This window comes from Crotalus tigris, unplaced genomic scaffold (genome assembly GCF_016545835.1).
Source record: "Crotalus tigris isolate CLP2741 ecotype Arizona unplaced genomic scaffold, ASM1654583v1 scf7180000019300.285305, whole genome shotgun sequence".
Taxonomy (NCBI): domain Eukaryota; kingdom Metazoa; phylum Chordata; class Lepidosauria; order Squamata; family Viperidae; genus Crotalus; species Crotalus tigris.
Genome location: NW_024097475.1, coordinates 199,861 through 221,159, shown reverse-complemented (window position 1 = coordinate 221,159; position 21,299 = coordinate 199,861). Strand labels below are relative to the sequence as shown.

Sequence of the window (21,299 nt, the reverse complement as noted above, 5' to 3'; positions counted from 1 at the left end):
CATGTATTATCCATATATACATAAAAACAGTTCTGACTTTGGTTAGTCAGTTACACCTGTTTTTTGCTATTGGTGGCACCTATGGAGATCCCTCTGTTCAGATGGACATTTGGTGGTCAAAAATGTTGGTCTCAGTTACAGGAATATCACATAACACACACATCCCAAAACCATGAGAGATAAGACTAAAGGAATAGTAGTATGAGCAATCTGGGAGCATTCAACATATGTGAGTTGAGGAAAATTTGGAAATATCTGAAAATCTTCGGAAGTAAATTCTTGGAAAAGAACACGTCATTTCAATCAAACCAGCAGAATATGTGAATTGTATAAATGTTGGCATGTATTAGATTTCTACTAGTTTTCAAATAAGTAGTTGTCTTTAAATTATAATTATAAATCAACATTAATTAGGTGATATTAAATCAGCTGATGTTTCAGAAGGGTTTTTTGAGACAGAACACTGATGCCTTCTCTATAGTTTAATATTCCTTTATTAAACCTAAGGAGCAATACTGCTCCATTAAACTGAAAAGGGAGAGACAGAAATAACTTGAAGAGCAAATGTCAAAAGGTGGGTTGGTGAAAAGTACATCCATTAAAGAATGTTCCTTGCTCCAGTGATCCTATGGAAATTACAGCTGTCATTTCCAGTTTAGCACCACCTGACTTGCTGATGTTATGCTTTCTGCTGCTGTTTTTTGCTGTGAGGTAGAGATGGGAAATGTGTCTGGTTATGTACAACTTCCAACAAACCTCACTACTGATTCTGGTGGCTAGTGATTAAGGCAGCTTGTAGCTGAGTGAGAGGTGGGAGAAAAATTGCTTTCCTGCATTTAGTAGGCTTGTGTATGACTAAGTGTATGACTAAGGAATTATCTTTAAGCAACTGCTCAACAGCATTCACTTGCCTTGGGCAACCCTTTGGTAACTGTTCTGTTGCAAACAAAAGTCCCTGAATGTATAAAAGAAGTAAAAATGGCCAAGATGGGCACAGGACCCAAATAAGGTGAAGGAATGTACATGCACAATGCTGGTCACAAAATGTTTATATAGACTTTTAGCAAACGTGGAGCTGGACTAGACTGGCAGCAAGGATGCAATTTGACTAAGTTCCCCAGCATTAGGAATAAGATGCTGGCAAGTTATACTTTTCTGTGCATGCTGGTGGATATTCTTATGCATTGTTTATACATATAAGAAGCATGAAAACCAGAAGATGATACTAACATAAAGCACATTCTAAATCTAAAAGGATCTGCAACTATTCAGATTTTAAGATTTTCACAAAAGGTATTTCAGGGTGGTTCATTATGGAGATTGTAAAATCTTTGCTCAAAAAACTTCACATACTGCTTATTCTGATATCTTTACAATGCCAACTGACAATTTCTTTCTTTTCCTTTTTTTAAGAAAAGGCTTTAAATTTGAATGTTTTAAACAGCAGATTATGCATTTTCATAACTTTAAAAAATGACTTTGTTTTATACCTTGCTTACATAAAATGCATAGGAACCATACTTGAAGAATATAGTAACTTAAAGTAAATGAAGTAAACCCACTTAACATTCATGAATAAATGCAGACTGCCTGAAGAAAGAAGCTGAAATAAATAAACAAAACACGAAAGTGCTATAATTGCATAACTGCGCAAGATTGGCTAACTTGACTCTATAATAGCATGTAGAGATTGTGTTTATTGATTTATTTGATTTACAGTATATCCTATCTTTAGTTTGTACAACTCCAGGCAGTGTATAACACTTCTTCCTATTCTTTTTCCCACATTAACTCATGAAATGGGTTGGGTTGAGAGAGAATAGCTGGCCCAAAGTCATTTAGTGGCTTCTATGCCTAAGGGACGGACATAATTCTTGGTCTCCAGACTTCTACTCTAGCACCTTAATCACTACTCCGTGTGACTCCACATATAAATGCCCACATATAAATGCAGCCTAACAAACTCTCCAGTCTTTCTATTATCAGACTGATTTAATGTATCAAGTGTGGCAAATGTTAAGTATGGTAGCAGATAATCTTCCCTTCTAAACAAATTACATTGTAAGAGGGGCTATCATTCAGGAGGCCAGACCCCACTGAATGTAGTAGAAGCAAGTTTGTCCATTGTGGTGTAGAAAAAGAATGAACAATGGAAATAGCTTCTTCTGCATCCTGATTAACCAGGTAAGACACTACTGTTCTTGCAAGGCATTTTTTTCTATTTTTTTTTATTTTTTTATTTTTACTACAAGAATTCCCATGACAAGTTCCAAAAGAACCCCATTCTTATTCTTCTTTTTACTGCATCAAATGGGTTTCCTCAGTATGAAAACATTTAAAAAGAAAAAAGCAGTTTCAGTCATGTTTATTACAAAGCCTTTCTATTTAGCTATGCCTTGAATTACCATCTTCGCATCAGCCACACTTCCTGCAATTTTATACTCATCCTGAATAAAAATAGCCTGCAGTATGCTGGATGCTAGGTTTGGCATGGCGAGAAGCTGTAATTATTTCTAGGGACCTTTCCCTTGCTTGGCACACATATTATTTAATTTTAATTGGAAGCTGCACAATTAGTTTCAATGTCTATTAATAAGACTCAGTTTCAGAAAACATGGAAGTGCTAAAGTTATTTGAATTCTAGAGGCAGCAACACTGAGAAAATAAGACCCATTTAGTCCAGTAATATTTTATCAGTGGACAGCCAAATATCTTGCGGAGTCCAAAAAATACATCATAAACTCATTGATTACGAAGTGATCTAATTAAACCTTTATGTTTCAAATAGGGCAAATTGCCTTTGCTCAAATCTTAATTATATGATAATGTTAATATGTAATGGAAAATTATCCTTGAGGAGTTAAATTTGTCTAAAAATATTAATTAGAAGCAAAATTTAAAAGTTCATGAATATTAGAAATATTATCTTTCTTCTGGATTAAAAATTATTTCAGTAAAATATTTAAATAGAAAAAATGCTGTTCCACACTGGAATCAACTAAATATTCTCCCCTATTAAATCTATCTCTATATAAAGATCATACATAGAAAAATTTGGTTAAAGTTATATTTATCATTCCCTGAATTACAAAATTGCTATCTGCCCTCTTGGAGAGTGGAGGAATGAGGAGGGGGAGATGCAGAGTGGATTGCAGTACATATGAGGCTTCATTGCACAGCAATCAAATATTTTTGGTCTGCAATTTTGTAGATAATGCAAAATATTATATGAAAATATGCTACTTTCATGGAATATTGCTTTTATTTCTTACATTTGATGGGAATAAAAAATATTTTATGAGATATATAATTTATGATCTTTGTCTAATAATGTGTGGAAATGTTGAATTCTGGAGCTATGGAATTCATTAGGTAGCTCTGACCAAGTCATGATCACGTCAGCTCAGCCCATCTTATGTTAGAAAGTTAGAAATATAATTGAGAACCCCATGTATGCCAACTTGAACTCACTAAAAAAAAAGAATTCTGTAAATATCTTCTTCCATCTGGTAGTAGTCGACCTCACCCTTGCCACACTGTTGCCACACTGCTGCAGCCACTTAGCTGTCTACTGGCCTCTTGCTAACTACCTGGGACTTGTAACTTCCTGCCAGCTTGTTTATTGACTTTACTCATTGGAAGTTGGCAGAAAGTTATAAGGTGGTCCTCATTTAATGTCCCATGATCCTTGTTTAACAACAGAAACGGAGACTGATAGGATTGCCATTGCCAAACAATATGATCATGTGACATTGCATTTTAAAATTGCATTGATTAGTGACAGAAATTCTAAATTTAATGATTTAAATGAGGGGATAGAAGGAAAACTCATCAAATTTGCAGATGACACCAAGCTGGCAGGAATAGTCAACACTCCAGAACATAGGCTCAAGATACAGAAGGATATCGACAGACTTGAACACTGGGCCCTATCTAACAAAAAGATATTTAATAGTGAGAAAAGTAAGGTTCTACATTTAGGCAAGAAAAAAATAAAAAATAGGTATCACCTATTCCAGCTACCACGTGTCCTAGTGGACAATCACTTAAATATGAACCAGCAGTGTGCTGTAGCTGCCAAAAAAGCAATGCAATCCTAGGCTGCATTAAAAGAGGGACAGAATCAAAAACACGTGAGGTGTTAGTACCACTTTATAAAGCTCTGGTAAGACCACACTTTGAATACTGCATCCAGTTTTGGTTGGTACAATATAAAAAGGATGTTGAGAAGCTAGAAAGAGTGCAGAAAAGAACAACAAAGATGATTAGAGGACTGGAGGCCAAAACATATGAAAAGCAGTTGCAGAATTGGGTATGTCTGCTTTAATGAGTACAATTACTAGGGGTGACATGATAGTAGTGTTCCAATATCTAAAAGGCTGCCACAAAGAAGAGGGGAACAAAACTATTGTCCAAAGTACCTGAAGGCAGAACAAGAAGCTAATCAAGGGTGGAAACTAATCAAGGAGAGAACCAACCTAGAAATAAGGAGAAATTCTCTGACAGAACAATTAATCAGTGGAACAACTTGCCTCCAGAAGTTGTGAGTGCTACAACATTTGAGATTTTTAAGAGATTGGATAACCATTTGTCTGAAATGGTATAGGGTTTCCTGCCTGAGCAGGGGTTGGATTAGAAGCCCCCAAGTTTCCTTTCAACTCTGTTATCCTGTTATTCTGGTCCCAATTTTCTTTGTTAGCTGAGGACTACCTAAACTATTTGCAAGGAATTAAATGGTAATTTGTAACTAATCAATAAGAAGTTTTATGTATTATATTAAGAGAAACAACTTATATCCTCTACCAGGGGTCCCCAACCCCCACGCCGTGGGCCGGTACTTGGCTGTGGCATGCCAGCAACCGGTCCGCACAAACAAGCAAAGCCCCATCCGTGGGATGCAGACAGCACAAAAAACCATGCACTCTCTGGTCCGTGGTTCTCTGCACAGAACCGGTCCCTAGTGCCCAAAAGGTTGAAGATCTCTGCCCTATACTATCTGTTCTGATAATATTATTGTCAAATAAAGCTTTAATTGATCATAATCAACTGGTTCCCTGACTAATATGAGAAAGATAATAAATAAATTAGGAGATAAGTGTAAGATCAAGCCTCAACTTAAGAACATTAATATTATGGGGAGACTAAGCAGCAAGATTTTAAAGTACCTCATAGCCTGTTCTATAGAAGTAGAAGCTCATCCATTTTTTTTTATTTTTATTGCTATGTACATCATTGCACAACTCAGGTTACTCATAGATAACTGAAAATAATTTATACTGGCTAATAATTTGTACTGGCTAATATCTAGGGTTCAGTAATAAATATATCTCAGATGATTGAAATCTGAATGTTCCAAATATTAATAATGATGATTTTCAGTGAAAATGCCATAGAATATAATAATTGTGCACTGTGTTCATGTCAGATTGTGAAGACATTGGATAACACACAATATTTCTACTTCCAAAATATTATTACAGTAAGAAATAATTCACCGGCGATTAAAATTCTATTACAATTTGATTATATTCAAATGAATTGCGTGCTAGGTGACAGCAAAAAAACTCAAGAGCATGCTTTTATGTAGGAATTAAGCTACAAGATGTATTGTACAGCAAAAAGAAACAAAATATCCTATCAAATTTATTCATAAGTAGAGGATACACACTGAAATTAGTTGGATTTAAAGTCTGAATTATCCTTACTTAAAGTATACCAGTACTTAGGAAATAAACATAGCAATTTCTGTTAGGTGGAAGTTGCCTTAAGTTACTACAGACATTGTATTTTGTACATATTAATGAATGCCTACAGTAATATGGAATTGTTAGTTGAACCCATCTCTTGCCAGCCAGATTGGATAGAATCATCTCATAGCTTTTCTGAAGGGGAACTTAAATATGATGTAAATTTCCTTTTATAAAATATCCTTAAATATAAGGATGACAACATACTGGACTGTGACAGCAGACTAATGAATACAGATCTATATTCCTCTTATGCAATTATAGTATTAGATATATGGAATGGGATAGAAATTTCATGAGTTCATAAGCTATAAACTATTTACATTTGAACAAGACCTTTAATTAGCTTTTTTATCCTTGAAATATAATAATTTAAACCATAGTGCCTGGAAATTGATTAAAGCTCACTAATAATTAGTATGTTGAAACCCATTAAATAGCTAGCTGCAAATTAATTGAAAGACAATTTTTAAATAATTTGTTGAGCTACTTGTAAGTAATTATGAGATAAATGAAATGATTTGTAAGTAATTGACTTAATTTGATTTAGCGTATAATATGTTAACAATGAATACTTTTTTCTTCTAATGACTGGGGAAAATATGTAGGAATACAAATATTAAGAAAAATGATGGATTTAATGTCAAATACATTTCCAAGGGGAATAAAGCCATGTTTATTACTGTTGATTATGTTCTGTCCTCACTCAGCTGCAAATAGCACACTTAGCTCTGTTTAAATGTTACTAAAATTATAGATCACACTAGCCACTTTTTCTAGGCTGGCTGATTAGGTAGTATTTCATAGTCTGGTAGATAGTACTTAGGCCTATTTCTGGCGTTGTTTCAAGTGGTCCATTGTCCCCTGGGAAAGAAGAATTGAAATGTTTTGAGCTTTATTCCTCTAGAAAAATGTTCAACAACTTGAGTGAAAAATACTTTGCTGAGTGATTTGACAGAAGCACTTACCAAATATGCAGTTTCAGTATGGAAAGTGAAATTCTTAAAACTCAGCTCTAAACAAACTTAATCTGACACGAATACACACAATCTGTTGAAATGGAATAGAGTGTGCCCCATGGATAGTTCCAAACTAAATTTAGTGTTCAGGTCAGGTAAGTACTTTGGAAGAATTAGTAGTATTGCCAGACAAGACCCGAAGCATGTTTCTGGAGAGGCAAAATCAGCAGAAAAGAACTGATCAAGCTTGCAGTAATCATGGTAATGCAAGAGTGGAGGGTATGTTGTGGACTTGTCAAAACAAATTACTTGCTTCAGGTGAATAAGCAAAGTATGTTGCCACAAGGCTAGAAAAAGTATTTCAAGGACTGAGTTTGAATCTAATGATTACTGTCTGTTAGGGCCGCTGGTATTTCTCTTTAATCAATACGTTGTGCCAATGGGGTATTTTGATTAATGCAGTTGTGTTAAGTTTTCTCTGCTACAAAGATATAATTATGAACCCAAAATTACATTAATATTCTCTGTTCATGCAGTTTCATATCAGCTGGATTATATAAAAGAAAACAGCTTTTCTAGGTGGTTATTGGTTTTCATTTTATAGGAAAGAAGCACAAATGAGACACAAAATATAAGATGCAGGATCCAATTTGGGTCAATCACTGGGACCAGAAATTTAGTCTTCTTAGCTTTTGGACTCATGCTGGAACCCATCCTCAGGGAAACTTTTCTCTTACCAGAATGTGACATTTTGTGAGAAAGAAGTTCCCTGAGGATGGGCACTGCACATATACACTTGGCAGCACAATTGCACAAGTCTCTCTTCAAGGATGACTGTGTCTTATACCTGAAGAGAGTGGAGGTGGTACAGACCCACCTGAAAGATGGTCCAAGCTCCTTGGGAAGGAAGAGGGTTGCCAAAGGAAAGAAGAATTGTGCTGTGTATGAACAGTAACCTGGGAGAGTCAGCCTGTGGAGTCTGTGATTAATTGGATGGAGATGAAAAAAAGTTGAGTCACACTACCTAAGACTATCCAGAAGGATGATCCAAAGCCACATTTACCCTGAACACCCCAGAAAGGCTCATAGTGGGGAAATGGGGCAGAATGGCCAACAGGACTGGAGCCATGGGTCTCGTGCTATTGGGAAGCCCCCACCATGTTCACCCCCACTTATCTCTATGGAGACTAGACTACTGTGGGGCTGCCTACCATTGCTCATATGTCAAAATTGACCAACATGCACCTCACCCCTCTGCCTATGAGTTGTGTTGGGTGGTGGCACCTTATCGTCTTGCTGGCAACCCTTAGTAAAAGTTCCAATGGCCTGTGGGATGGCTAGTCCACTCTAGTGCTAGTGGCCAAAGCTGCAGTGGATCAATGCTAGAGAGGTCTTCCAGACTTGAAGCCAGACTCTCCCATTGCTGAGAGAACATCAGCCTAGATCATCATCTAAGAGTAAGGGATGAGAAGAAGCTGAGGCGCTGCTTTTTTAAAAAACAAATGTTGGTTGGACTTATGAAGAAAATGGACTTACAAATATCCTCTTGGAATGTAACCTGTTTGTAAGTAGAACACTGAAAATTAAAAATATTAGCTTTGCATGCTAATAGTTTTCATCCCATTGCTGTATTACAATTTTATAGCAAAGAGTAAACATGATTGTATGATAGATTTGCAACTGATCTGGGTAAACTGAAATAATCAGCAAGATGAGAAATGTAACTCAATTTAGTTTGACCAAATTGTAAACCGAAACTGGTCCACCTTAGACTCCTGGTGATTCAGTATGAATGCAATCTTCTATGTTTTTCCTCTTAAGTTCATCTTAGGGACACCAGTACTCTGATTAGGAGGCAGTATCTGTTCTTTCAGCACAGGAGGATTATATTACCAGGATTTATTGCAATTGATTACTGAGAATGTGGCAGGAGGCTTAGGAATATAGTCAGTAGTCAAGAAAAAATGCAGAGAAGACCAGAGAAGAGTAGATGTGTGCGTCAGATACTTTATAGTACTTGTGCCCAAAGCAAATACTTTTAGCTGGGTTCACTTTTTGAATTTTATCTCTTGTTTTCTACTTATTCAAATATTCTGCTATGGCAGAAGAACATCCAGTATTGACAGTAGGCTTTGGTTCTTTTTTAAAAATTCAGACATGAAAAAAGTCTATAGGTCATAGTCTCAGACGGCCTATTTTTTATTATATTTTATTGATTTTTTAGAATAACAATCTTTAGTGCTTAGTAAACAACGTGTTGTCTGGGTTCATAATATTTAACAACAATAAATAATAGTTAATTTCTATGCTTTCATAATCAACATGCTAACTAGAAATACCTTTCCTTGGTCTTCTCTTCTTCCAATAGTATTCTCCTTTTACCAACATTGAGCAAATATAGTTCTTAATACTATCAATATATATGAAGTTGAATATAAACATTTTTCTAGTATTTAACAATAACATCAGTATGTGATATCTTTTCTAATCAGCTTATTTTACAGTTGCATTTGCAACTCCCACTATGTTTCTTATTTAAGTTTAGTTTCTCCTCAGTATTCAAAACATTTCTTGCCAATTATAGTTTTCTCAAAATTGATTACATTTAAATATCCAAAATATTTCATACGTTTAAATCATCCCAATATTTTTTACATTTCCCATATCATAGAAAGAGAAAGAAACTACACTACTTATAAACCATATCTCTCTTACTAGAAAACCCTTTCATAACCAAAATTTGATTACTCTTTTAACTATATTCAGACAAATGTTTAGTCATATAATATTCCATTTGGTATGTCAAGTCATCTCTCTTGAGTCTGGCTCTTGCCTGTTCTTATTTAAGCTTAGTTTCTCTTCAGTATTCAGAATATTTCTTATCAGTTATAATTTTCTCCAAGTTAATTACATTTGAATATCCAAAACATTTTGTTCATTTAAACCATTCCATTATTTTTACATTTCCCATATCATAAGAAATACTATACTACTTATGAATCATATCTCTCTTACTATAGAAATTCATCTCCAAAATTTAACTATTCTTTTAACCATATTCAAACAAGTGTTTAGTCAAATAGTACTCCATCTGATAGGTCAAGTCTACCTCTCGTTTTCTTCTTTTGCCTTGCAGCTTTCCAAGTCAGTATATTCAGCTAGCCATGGGATTCTTCCTGTATTTTTATAAGTGTTGTTAAGAATGGGAAAGAAAAATTGAGTAAGGTGCTTTTGAGTGGGAGTTTTGCCCATTTATATTCATTAAGAAGCTTCTCCCTTGATTTCTCTTTTCATTTTTTGTCTCCCAAACCCTGGTAATTTTCCTGACAGGTCTATTGTCCATTTTATCAAATCTTCTTTCTTATCTTCAGGTTTGTTTTGAAGTTCTGAGAGATAAAATGTCTTTTCCATTTCCAATGTTATAGCAAAATCTTGCAGATTTTTCTTTGCTATGTTAAGCTGTAATTTTCTTCATTTGTAGTCTCCATCTTTGGGTCACTTTCCTCTAGTTTTTGTTCTATTATCTGATTTATTTGTTCATTCTTTGTCACCATTTTCTGAGAATTTTTTGAATATGAGCTTAGGTCAAGAATGTGCTCATTTATATCACCAAAATTATTTTTAATCTTATTATAATTTGAATCAATTGTCATTTGAATTAGTTGCAACATAGCATACATTTCCTCCTGGAAAATATTTGTCTTGTCTTGAAGTATTACTCCTGCAGATCTCTGATGTTCCAAACTGGGAATTTTGGAAAAGAATATTGTGTGTGGTTTCTTACCACTTTTAGTTATATATGCAACTTCCATTTTCATCAAACTAGCCAGTCTTAAATTCCAAACACTATAGTCTTATATGTCTCTTATCTTTATAAATAGTCCAAAATGTTCAACCACTTAAAAACAATCCAGTAATTTCCCTCCTAGAAAAATAGCCAAAAAGTCAAAGTTTTTCTTTCTCTGCAGACGATTCTTAAACTTGAATATCATAACTCACTAAGTGTTTATAATCCAAGAAGATCAGCAATTTTCATAATAATTTTATTTCTCATTCTTCAATAGATAGCCCAGTGTATTTTCTTTCCTCTATTCCCAGCTATTCTCTGTTTAGCTAAGAATCACTGAGGATCAAAGGGATAAATTTTGCTTCTTGGGTATCTTTTCCAGGAAATCAGTTTCAAAATAGAGAAGAGAAGATCAGTTTTCTTATCCAGCTCCAACATGCTATTTACAGTTATTCTTAGTTAGTGCTTTTGGACTTCGGATGCCAGTAGCTTGGGCTAGTTACTGGAGTGCAGCTAGCCTTTTTCTTGTCAGGTTGGAGGGCTTCCCCTGGATCAAAGGGATCAACCACCATCTTTCCATGATCGATGGGGGGCCCTCCTTCTTCATCGGCTCTCCGGGGCGACTTTAGACCCATTTAGGGTCCCCAGGCAGGGAGAAACCAGCCATGGGGTGCGAAGCTCTGCAATCCCTCAGCCGTGTCGCTACAACCCAAAACTGGAAGTCCCTGAAGGCCTATTTTTACTAGAACAAGTTAGATATTGAGGTTACAGAAACATAATTCCACAATTCTATTATTTTTTTTTTGTTTTTTTAAAAAAATATCTGCATATTATAATCTTTTTTGTGGTGCAATTTCTTGAACTTTTTTCTCCTCAACATATCTCTCACCAGAACAAGTATTTTCACCAACATTTTTCACCTTGATACCTTTTGGTAATAATCTTCTTCAAGTAACAAATTATCCTAGCATCACATATTGGCTAGTCACCATTTTCTCATTTATTTTCATTCATTAATCACTGAAATAACTCCACCATGTGATTCTTGGAATTGGATACAATTCTCTTGTCCTTACCTTTGTTGCAGCATCAAAGCATACAAAGCCCATGCCAAAGTCTATGGTAAGCCCCATAAGATGACTCTCCAAAACACAGGCATATGTTTTACACTGGAAAAAAAATCAAAACAATGCAACATATTAAATGGCATTTTACTGGCTATATTTGATTTGTAAAATTATAACTAAAAAGGAAAATCTGAACATTTGAATATACATTCTACAAATGAGTCCAATAAAATGCTTGCAGCCATATGGAGCAATCTCATTTCTTTCTCTAGAAAGGTGAAGGAGTCCATCTCCTTTTTGGCTACTTGTTCTTATCTGTAATCATTGGCTTTGCAAAACATGATTACATCTTTAGTCCGCTATTTTATCCCAAGCAACCCTGAGCAAATCTGAGGGCCGGATAGCATGAACATTCCTGCAAGATCCAATCTGGATCAGTCACCAGGACCAGAAGTTTAGTCTTCCGAGCTTTCAGACTCGTGCTGGAGTCCCATCCTCAGGGTATTTCTTACACTCATTCTGGTAGAGTGAAGCTCCCTGGGGATGGACTCCAGCACGAGTCTGAAAACTCGGAAGACTAAAACTCTGGTCCTGGTGACTGATCCAGATTGGATTCTGCAACATTATCCTTCGCCTTCATTCATAACATTCCTTACTATGGCCAGGAAGATAATCCTGTGCCCTCTCCCCAATAATAAGCTACTCATTCTATAGAATGTGTCATACAGGTTTTTTTGACAACAATATCAAAGTATTTTACATTATTGTATTCTGTAATTTTTGTTGTTTTGTCTTATTTTTTACTTTCCAATCATGCTTATCTTCTGAGTCAAGAAAGATGTTTGAGAGGAATGAAGAGAATGTCATTCACTTTTTATAACAACTCTCTTGACTGATGCATAGGATGGGATTATTTCCCAGCTAACATCACAATAATTGCTTGAAAAGAATCTTCCATGATGCATACACTCTATGCACTGCTGAGTAAGATAAAGAAAAGGATTTAACTCAGATGCTAAGGACTGTGTACAGTTCAGTACTCTATGAATAGTGCCGATAGGGTTTGGATTTTTTTAAAAAAAGTATGTCTCACTTTTTCATTCCAGGCCCTTGTGTATTTCCAAAAGTGAAGCCTTGTTGTTTGCAGTCCTGCTTTTTTGTAATAATTTATTTCTGAGTACTGGGCTTTTTAAGAAAGTCCTGGAAGTGAATTGGGTATAAGAAAGCACTTTGTCTTGCACATATGCCTTTTACTAAAAGATAACTTAGAACATTCTAAACTAATATCAAAAAGATTATAGATTTACAAGGAATAGCATTCACAACATCAAATTACTACCACATTTATAGATGACATTTCCCACCCGCAAGATGTTCAAACATCTCACCCCTATGCTGGAAATGTAAAACAGCAATAGGATCATATTACCATATGTGGTGGGAATGCCCAAAGACTCGTGAGTATTGGAACAGGATACGAAACTGGTTGAGGGATATATTAACATTGGACTTAGAGTTAAAACCTGAGCTCTTCTTGTTGGGAATAACAACAGAAAAATATGACAAGGGAACAATCTACCTGCTGCTACACATCCTGACTTCAGCTAGGCTTGCTTTTGTGCAAAAATGGAAGAGCAAGGAAATTCCCACAGAAGAAGAGTTTATACATAAAATATTAGCATGTGCGGAAATGGACAGGCTCACAATGATATTAAAAGACAAATGCGGATCAGTTTATTATGAAACCTGGGATAAATTTTACCACTGGAGGAATTTGAAGAGGACGGTTGGGATTAAAGATGAATGTTAAGATAGAAATATATGTTATTTTAGAATAAGTATTGTATATAAAACTTAGATGTATATGTAGAGATGAAGAATTGATTGTAAAAAGTGGAATAATCTGATAAGAATGTATATACTGGAATGTCACATTAAATCCAATGTTTGTTTGTTTTTAACTGTATTATAAATAAAATTTGAAAAAATAATAATAATAAAAAATTATTACCACATTTCTACACTGAGCTTACAGTAATTGCTAATCAAGTTTATATAAAACATAATAAATTGCTTAGGAAGAAAAACTGAAGCTTCCTTCTCAGGGAGTTGAAATTGCTTCCACATAAATTCTCTTTTATTCTTCCTAATCAAATTGATTACTTATTGATTTATGTCTTAGTTTGGCAAATATTTATAGAAGAAATAGATAATCTGAGACAACCCTATAGTCTTTCTCAAATTATAAAATATTTTCTTGGCATGTACTTTTTCAATATGTGTTTTCCTCTGGTAAATTACATAACCAAGTAATACATTTAGTATCAGGAATATCTTCACTTTGCAACCATTATTTTCAAAAGTTTGCTTATCTAAGAAACAGACAATGGATTTATCTCTTGAATTCTCAATTTTATGGCTCCTCCTAATCCTGATTTAAATGCCACAGATGCCAGAAAAGGAATTTAAGTTGTTTTTAGTCAAAATAGTTGTATTTTTATATTCCCAGAATTCTTTTTTAATTTGACAAATACCTTTTTCCTTGGAGATTTTCTATAGGTGATACATTTATATTCTCAGCTAAATTATGTAATGAAGGTGATGCTTCTTCTATCCTATCCTTAGTAAATCAGAAAGTTCTTTTCTAAACATACTGGCTACCTACCTCAATTAAGCAATACAGTATTTCTGTCAGTATGTTTTCACCTAAAAGACTGTCAGTGCCAAGTACAATTCCTACCATGAAACATTGAGAAGTTAAATATTATGATGGCTTTGAGCAATTATTACAAATTGGTGGAAAACAATTAATGTACATTATAGCTCAAATGGTGAAAGGTCAGTTTTCAGCATCTTATTTTATGGCTTTTAACTTTAGGCTATATTTCAACTACAGTTCCTCTGCTTATGTTAATTAATCTTTTGCAAAATTAAAATAAGAATGCTGCCAAGACAGTACATAATACTGGAGGTCTTTTCAATATCAGAGTGCAATTCAAGGTAATGGCTACCCACTTTAAGCCCTTATATTGCGTGGGGCCAGATTATTTGATGGACCATCTCTCCTGAAAGTATTTGCCCATCCCACCAGAATGGATAGAGTAGATAGGTCCCTTCTCTTAAACACTGCCACCTTTTAGGTCCTCAGAGGTGAGCCTTTTGTAGTCCCTGATCTATGGAACAGATCTCCGCCCTTTTAACCTTCCAGAGACAACTTTCTCTTTCCCCATGCCTTCTAAATAAGCAGGGAAGGGTGAGAATGTAATTGGCTCCATCAGTGAAGTGTAGTTGCAGCACCAGGTTTTTCTGTTTTGGGTTCTATAGTTTTTGTTTTAGCTGTATATATTGCTTTTGTTCCTGGGCTGTACAAAGAGTTTGGTTTTAAGATAGGACTAAAAAAATTAATTAATTAATTAATTAATTTACAATATACCTTCTGCCTTACAGGATGAATATGTTTTGCTTTTAATTACTAGTTCATACACTGCAAAACCATAAAAAAAATCAGCAAAGTGATTTTCTGTATAAGAGGTAACCTATTTTTGGCGTACTCATTAGCAAAATATAGAACCTTAAAACTGAGTCTGTGAATTGTTCCACTTGAAGAGCAGAGCCTGAAGCATGATTTTTGATTCTCAAGATTTGCAGTTTGAATTGTTTAGTAAGAAATGTGAAAATTTAGAAATAATAAACTATAATGCTGAATGGACCTCTTTTCTGAAAATAAAATGTAGAAAAACTATTAAAAAGCAATCAATGTCAATTAAAAGAAATGCATGTAATTGTTATTCAGGTAATTTAAATATTAAATGTGTGTAAAGAAATACAGGGAAAATGAAAACAAGTTTTTCAAACATTCTTAGTAAGAATGCAAAATAGGGAGTCGTAACAAGAATGCATTATGGATTAGAATGATATATTATTTTAAAAATGCTATACTATGAACTGTATTGGTTTCATTATATGATGGTCTTTGACCATAATAACAATTTGATTTGATGGTTTCATTGCCTTTTTGCTATAAATCAAACTATAATGATTTAGCTAGAAAAATGTTGAAATATTTTTTCATATTTGAGAAGCACAGAACTATTATAGCTATTTATGTCTGAATTCATACAAAAATATTCTTCCCTTGCACTTTGTCTAAGATTCTTCATTTATTTATTTATTTACACTCACATTCACTCACACACACAAGCACACAGTTTTTTGCACCACCACTTGCAAATTGTAATGTGGAGAGAAAAAAAGGTAATATTTTTTTTACTAATCAAACAATTCTCTTCTTCATTCTGTTTATGTAACCCAGTAGGATTGTATCCATGGAAACCATCCTTCAGTTACTCATGGTTATTTATGGCTTTAATGATCTGCCAGATGCATAGTTTACCAAGAAGAATCAGATCAGTGGGAGCCATACCCCTCCCCACTGCTCAAAACAAGAAAAGCAAATCCACATATATAGCCAAAATTAAACACACTTACCATAAAATAATCATCTAATGTAGGTGAGCATAAATGACATAATATTGTTTGAATGCATATTAAACAAAACTGTCTATGGAATATATTGATCAGGTTGGGCAAAATTTTAATGATGTTTCCAGATGTGACTTGACAATACTCTTACGTAGAGTGTTGACTACACAAATACATCCTCTATCTTTAGAGCATATGCTATATTTCTCAAAAGTTTGGGTAAAGAAGAGGGCAATATTCTGTAATAAAAAGATTTTTTTTTTGTTTTCTTTTAAAAGAGGTTTGTGTGAGCCCCACTTGGCTTTTTTACTTTCCATTTAAAAAACGGGCTCTTTAAGTTTACTTGCCCCCATACACTAAAATCAATTCAATTCAGTGACTTTTGTTTCCCAGAAGTCTGCTGTTTTTATTCATTTTTATTGTCTTGAGTTTTATCTGTTACATTATGAGTTCAGAGCAATTACTGTGTTGAAGAACAATCTTGTGAGGTAAGTTATCCTTATAATATCTTGTCCAAGGTCATTCAGTAAGCTTTCAGTAAGTTTCCGAGATTTAAATCTATCATATAATAGTTTCCAAAAAATAAAAAAGCCTTGCTGAACAGTCTATTTTTCCATTCTCAATAAGATCTAATAAAACGAACAAAACACATCATCTCTGCTAGTAGCACAACTCGTCATTTGGTTTGTTTGAAAGTACCAAAAAGCCAAGACTCTGTCATTCATCATCTGAAGGTTTGGGATACAAGAACTAGCTAATACATATTTGATTTAAATCTTTTTAAACACAAAGGTCATTAATACAGCATTAACAATTTAGAGATTGAAAGGGTTATTTAAGTCATCAAGCCCAATTTCCTTACTTAGTGCAGTAACCCAAATTCAAACAGCCATGCTCACTTTCTGCCTGAATATAACCAGAGAAGGGGAAACTCACCATCTTCCTTTTAATTTTTGCCCTATAGATTTCTTACATTTAAGAATGTTTTTCCAAGTTACTAATTGCCTGGCAATAAATAATTATGCTATATCTGGCACTCTGAGATAAAAGGGTACCTTCTTCTATGTATTTTTACTTTCAGTGTATTTGAAAAGTATTATCATCGCCTCCTTTATTATCTCTTTTTAAGAGTAAACATCTCAGTGTCTCCTTATTGACTTTATCAACCCTTGAATCTATATTGCCTTTTTATGTACCAGCACTGTGTCCTGAGTACATGAGGTGGGATCTGACCAATGCGAATGAAATCTGTGTTGATTTCTGTTTTTTTCCCTAATTGCCCAGTCTAATTTGACAGCCCTGGAATTTGCTTAGCTGCTTAGTTTTCCGAGATCAGCTAAAGTCAACTAGGTGTGGAATGAGTATTCTCTATTATTTAGACTCTTTTATTGTTTCAATCTATTTTTTTTCTTTCTGTTTCATCTTATCTGATTCCCAGAGACTGCTTGAACAAGTCCCTGTAGTTTTCTTGGCAGGAATTTGCAAGAGGTAGCTTGCCATTGCTGTCTTTCTAGTCTGAAAAAAGGTGACTGGCCCAAGGTTTAGCTGATTTTGTGCCTAAGGCAGGACTAGAATTAACAATCTCCTAGTTTCTAGCCTGATAACTTAATCACTACACCATTTTAGAATGGCTCTCAATCTAAAATTGCATTTGTCTTTTTAACAGCCATGTCACAGTGTAAATTTTTATTCAATTTGTGATTCCTACAAACTTTTGTGTGCCACTAGAAAGTTAAATATCTCCTATTGTACAGCTTTGCATTTGATTTTTTCCTGTGTAAATAACTTCTTAATCTATTAAATTAAATTCTGCTGTTTTCAGTCACTTATCTAACTTACGAAGTTCCTTTGAATTTGTTCTGTCTTCTAGAACTTTATATCTAATTGATCTAGTTTTGTATAATCTGCAAATTTTATAAGCTTCCCATCTACCTCATATATCATGAATGAAAATGTTGACAAGTACAAGACCAAGAGCTAATTCCAAAGGCATCCCTTTTAATTACTTATTTCAGTTGATGATTAAACTGTCAATGGACACTCTTTGAATACAAATCCATCTAACAGATGTGTGGATCCACCAAACATTTCATCCAGCTCATATTTAACTACCTTGCTAATTAGAAGGCCAGCTTATTAGAAGCTTTATGATTACAATATTCCAAAGCTAGCTTTAAGAACAAAACAAAACCCAATCACAATTGTACTAGCACTGTCACCAATCACATCAAATGACACAGTTAAAAAAAAATTCTAAATTGAGCATCTCATATTTCTTACCTGTATTCTCTCCACTTCTAAAAAAGTTGCTGATTGGAAGGCCTTTTCCCATAGTATGAGATCACATTCTAATTCCACAGAGAAGTAGAGATCCTCTCCCATTTCAGATTGTACTCCAAAGCAGTGTTTTCGCCGATCCAGTATATCACTGTCCTGATGAAAACCTGGAGTTATATAATCTTGCATACATCAATTAAAATTTCTTCTAGTATTGATGCACATGTTAGATGCAGAACAAAGTACCTACACAGAGTAACGTACCATGTAAATTTTATGCCTTTATTTTAATTATGTTTGTATATAAATTAAGAACATTATACTGACTAAAACATATCTTTTATTATCAATGGTTCTCCTTTACAGCTGAAATTATACTAATAAAATTATAAAATCCAGATTCAAAGGCAAGTTGTGAGATGCAACTAAAGAATTGTTTCCCAGTCCAAAACAATGTGGTATGAGTTGTCACTCCTTTCAAAATTCAGTATCAATGCATGCTCTTCAGGATCAATACACACTCTCTCCTAAAAATATTAAGGCTTATTTCTTTACTCAAGATGACTTCTTCCTTAGATAAAGTTCCACACATAGATTTCTTACATTAGATTCCTGCTTCAAGATAATTTTATATTACTTCCTATTACTCTATCCCAGGGGTAGCAACCTTGGCTCTTTTATGACTCGTGGACTTCAATTCCCAGAATTCCTGAGCCAGCCTACCCCTGCTCTATCCTAATATTACCCCATTTAGTTTGGGTTTATATTTCTTGTTGTTTTGGCCTTTTGTTTTGGATTACCACTTTGAAATATAAAAATCTCATAGGCACCCGGGTATCTGTAAGAATTCATTTACACAGGCAATCTTGCTATGATTGTTTTTTAAAGTCAAAGTATTATAAATTGCTAGTCTGAAAAAATAAAAATTAAAAATGTTCTCCCTTAAAAAAGGGAGGTTATTAATTAACAATTATTTGGCTAAAAGCTGTCACCTGGAAATTAACAAAATAGAAAGAAAAATTAGATTTAGTAGATTAGGTTAGATTAGATACTACTATGTATATCTAGATTGGTAAATTCATGTCCTAATTAGACAAAAATGCAACTTTCTTTTGCCTTGGCTGATTGGAGATAATCATAGCCATATTTGAACACATATTATAATAATCAGCCTGTGAATCAAATTAGAAATCAGGAGGAGTTAAGAACAGAAAAAGTCTCAGCTTGTTCAACAGAAATTACTACTGAACCTCAGCCTGTGATCTGTAAATGTTACTGAGTTGCACTTTCTAAATAAAACAGATACATACTGTACATAAAACTTCTATTAAAACATCATAAAAAACTTTAATCACAAAAGCAGCAATGGTTAAGTACTGTCTCTGATGCTGGAGAATATGGAAATCAACAATCCACATTTATTCACCCACAAGGCATTCTCGGTACAAATTTAAAGGTATAGCTGCATTGTTACCCAGGTATAACATATCTATTATATTATTAATATTCATAAAAAAGGAAACTTTATTCTTTAGCTTTTGGCTAAATTATTTTCATTGCTCAGCAGGTTATTCTTTTACAAAAATATGTCACTGAATGTGACCCCAAAAGTCATTGAGTCCCATCCTCTGCTTGATGTAGGATTGACTGAAGCATTCTGGGCAGATATAAAATATTGGATAGTTATCCAGCCCATGTGAAGATCTTTAGTGATGGGGAACTTATCTTTTAGGAAGCAACCTATTCCACTGACCAACATCAATTATTATGCAGAATTTTTTCTTAACATCTACCCTGAATCTATTTCTTTATAGTTTCAACTCATTAGCATTTCTCTCCAGGCAATAAAGAGCAAGTCTATTCCTTTCTCTCTCTGACAACACTTTATATATCCAAAGACTGCTTCCTATTTCTCTTCAGTCTTCCCTTTTGCAAACTACATATATACAATGTACATATACATATACAATTCTTTGCAATGTTCCCCAGACGACCTGGTTTCCAATCCTGCCACCATCTTGACAGCCATATTTGACAATATCATATTCAATAGTGTTAGTCTGTGCATTGCAGCACAATATACTGAGACAGAAAACCTTCCCACAATTGAATTGAGTTGCTCTTTATTCATTATTCAATGTTGGGTCAGAAGAAATGTATCCACCTTCCTTTACTGTTGATTCCTAACTTGCCTTTCTTTGAAGTCACAGCAGTACTCTGATTTTCTTCCATGGTAAAGGTTGACAAAAGCTAACCATTTTTATGTACCTTGTCTTTGGATCATATCAGAATAAAGGCAAAAAATGCATTTTTAATATCAAAACAGCTAAGAATGATGCAAGCCTGCCATTCATAGATTCATGATGAATGAAGACAATATAATGGCAACATGATAAAAAATGATACCAAACCATTTTTATGCTATAATTAAGACCAACTCTAATCATTTTGACACCCTAAGCAGTCATATTTTGATGCTCCATTATCTCTTTTCTGGATATAAATTTGAAAAGCTGATAATCATAAACTGACTTCCTATCAGCCTTCATCTTGCTTTGATAATATCAGCTTGTTGAGGTCCATAGCTGCAATAATATTTTTTTTCATTGCTATACTGTTCATATTCATTTAACTGATTTGGTGGATAGGTGTTTTGAAAAGCATAGAAATAAAAAGTTCTAAAGGAAAGTTTATCAAATTTTATAGTCAAGTTTACATTTCGGAAGTTTTTATTGATGGTACCCCTTAAAACAAAAGCTTTTATTGTTTTTGTCCAGAACCTTTTTTCTACCTCTGGATAGATGCATATGAACAACACAACAAAAAACACAGTGCAACAAGATTCTGCATCTGAATTTATATTATATAAAATTCAGCTGGGCTTTTTATTCAATTTTTTCCTCTCTGGGTTGAGCTTTAATTATAAGTAAATTAGCTTTCACTATTACTGTGTAGCCTTGGCTGTTAATTATTTATCCCA

At 34.2% G+C, this 21,299-nt stretch overlaps 1 protein-coding gene across 4 annotated transcripts in view; it reads right to left on the bottom strand.

Annotated features, from left to right (window-relative positions):
• The window catches only part of SNTG1 (syntrophin gamma 1), a 221,610-nt gene that overhangs the window by 11,468 nt on the left and 188,843 nt on the right, over positions 1-21,299 (bottom strand). For all 4 annotated transcript variants that reach the window (XM_039361563.1, XM_039361566.1, XM_039361564.1 and 1 more), the window contains 2 exons: positions 18,323-18,475; positions 11,570-11,662 (listed from right to left, as the gene is read on the bottom strand). In XM_039361563.1, coding sequence (XP_039217497.1) covers positions 11,570-11,662; positions 18,323-18,475 — 246 coding nt within the window. The remainder of the gene's footprint in view (positions 1-11,569; positions 11,663-18,322; positions 18,476-21,299) is intronic.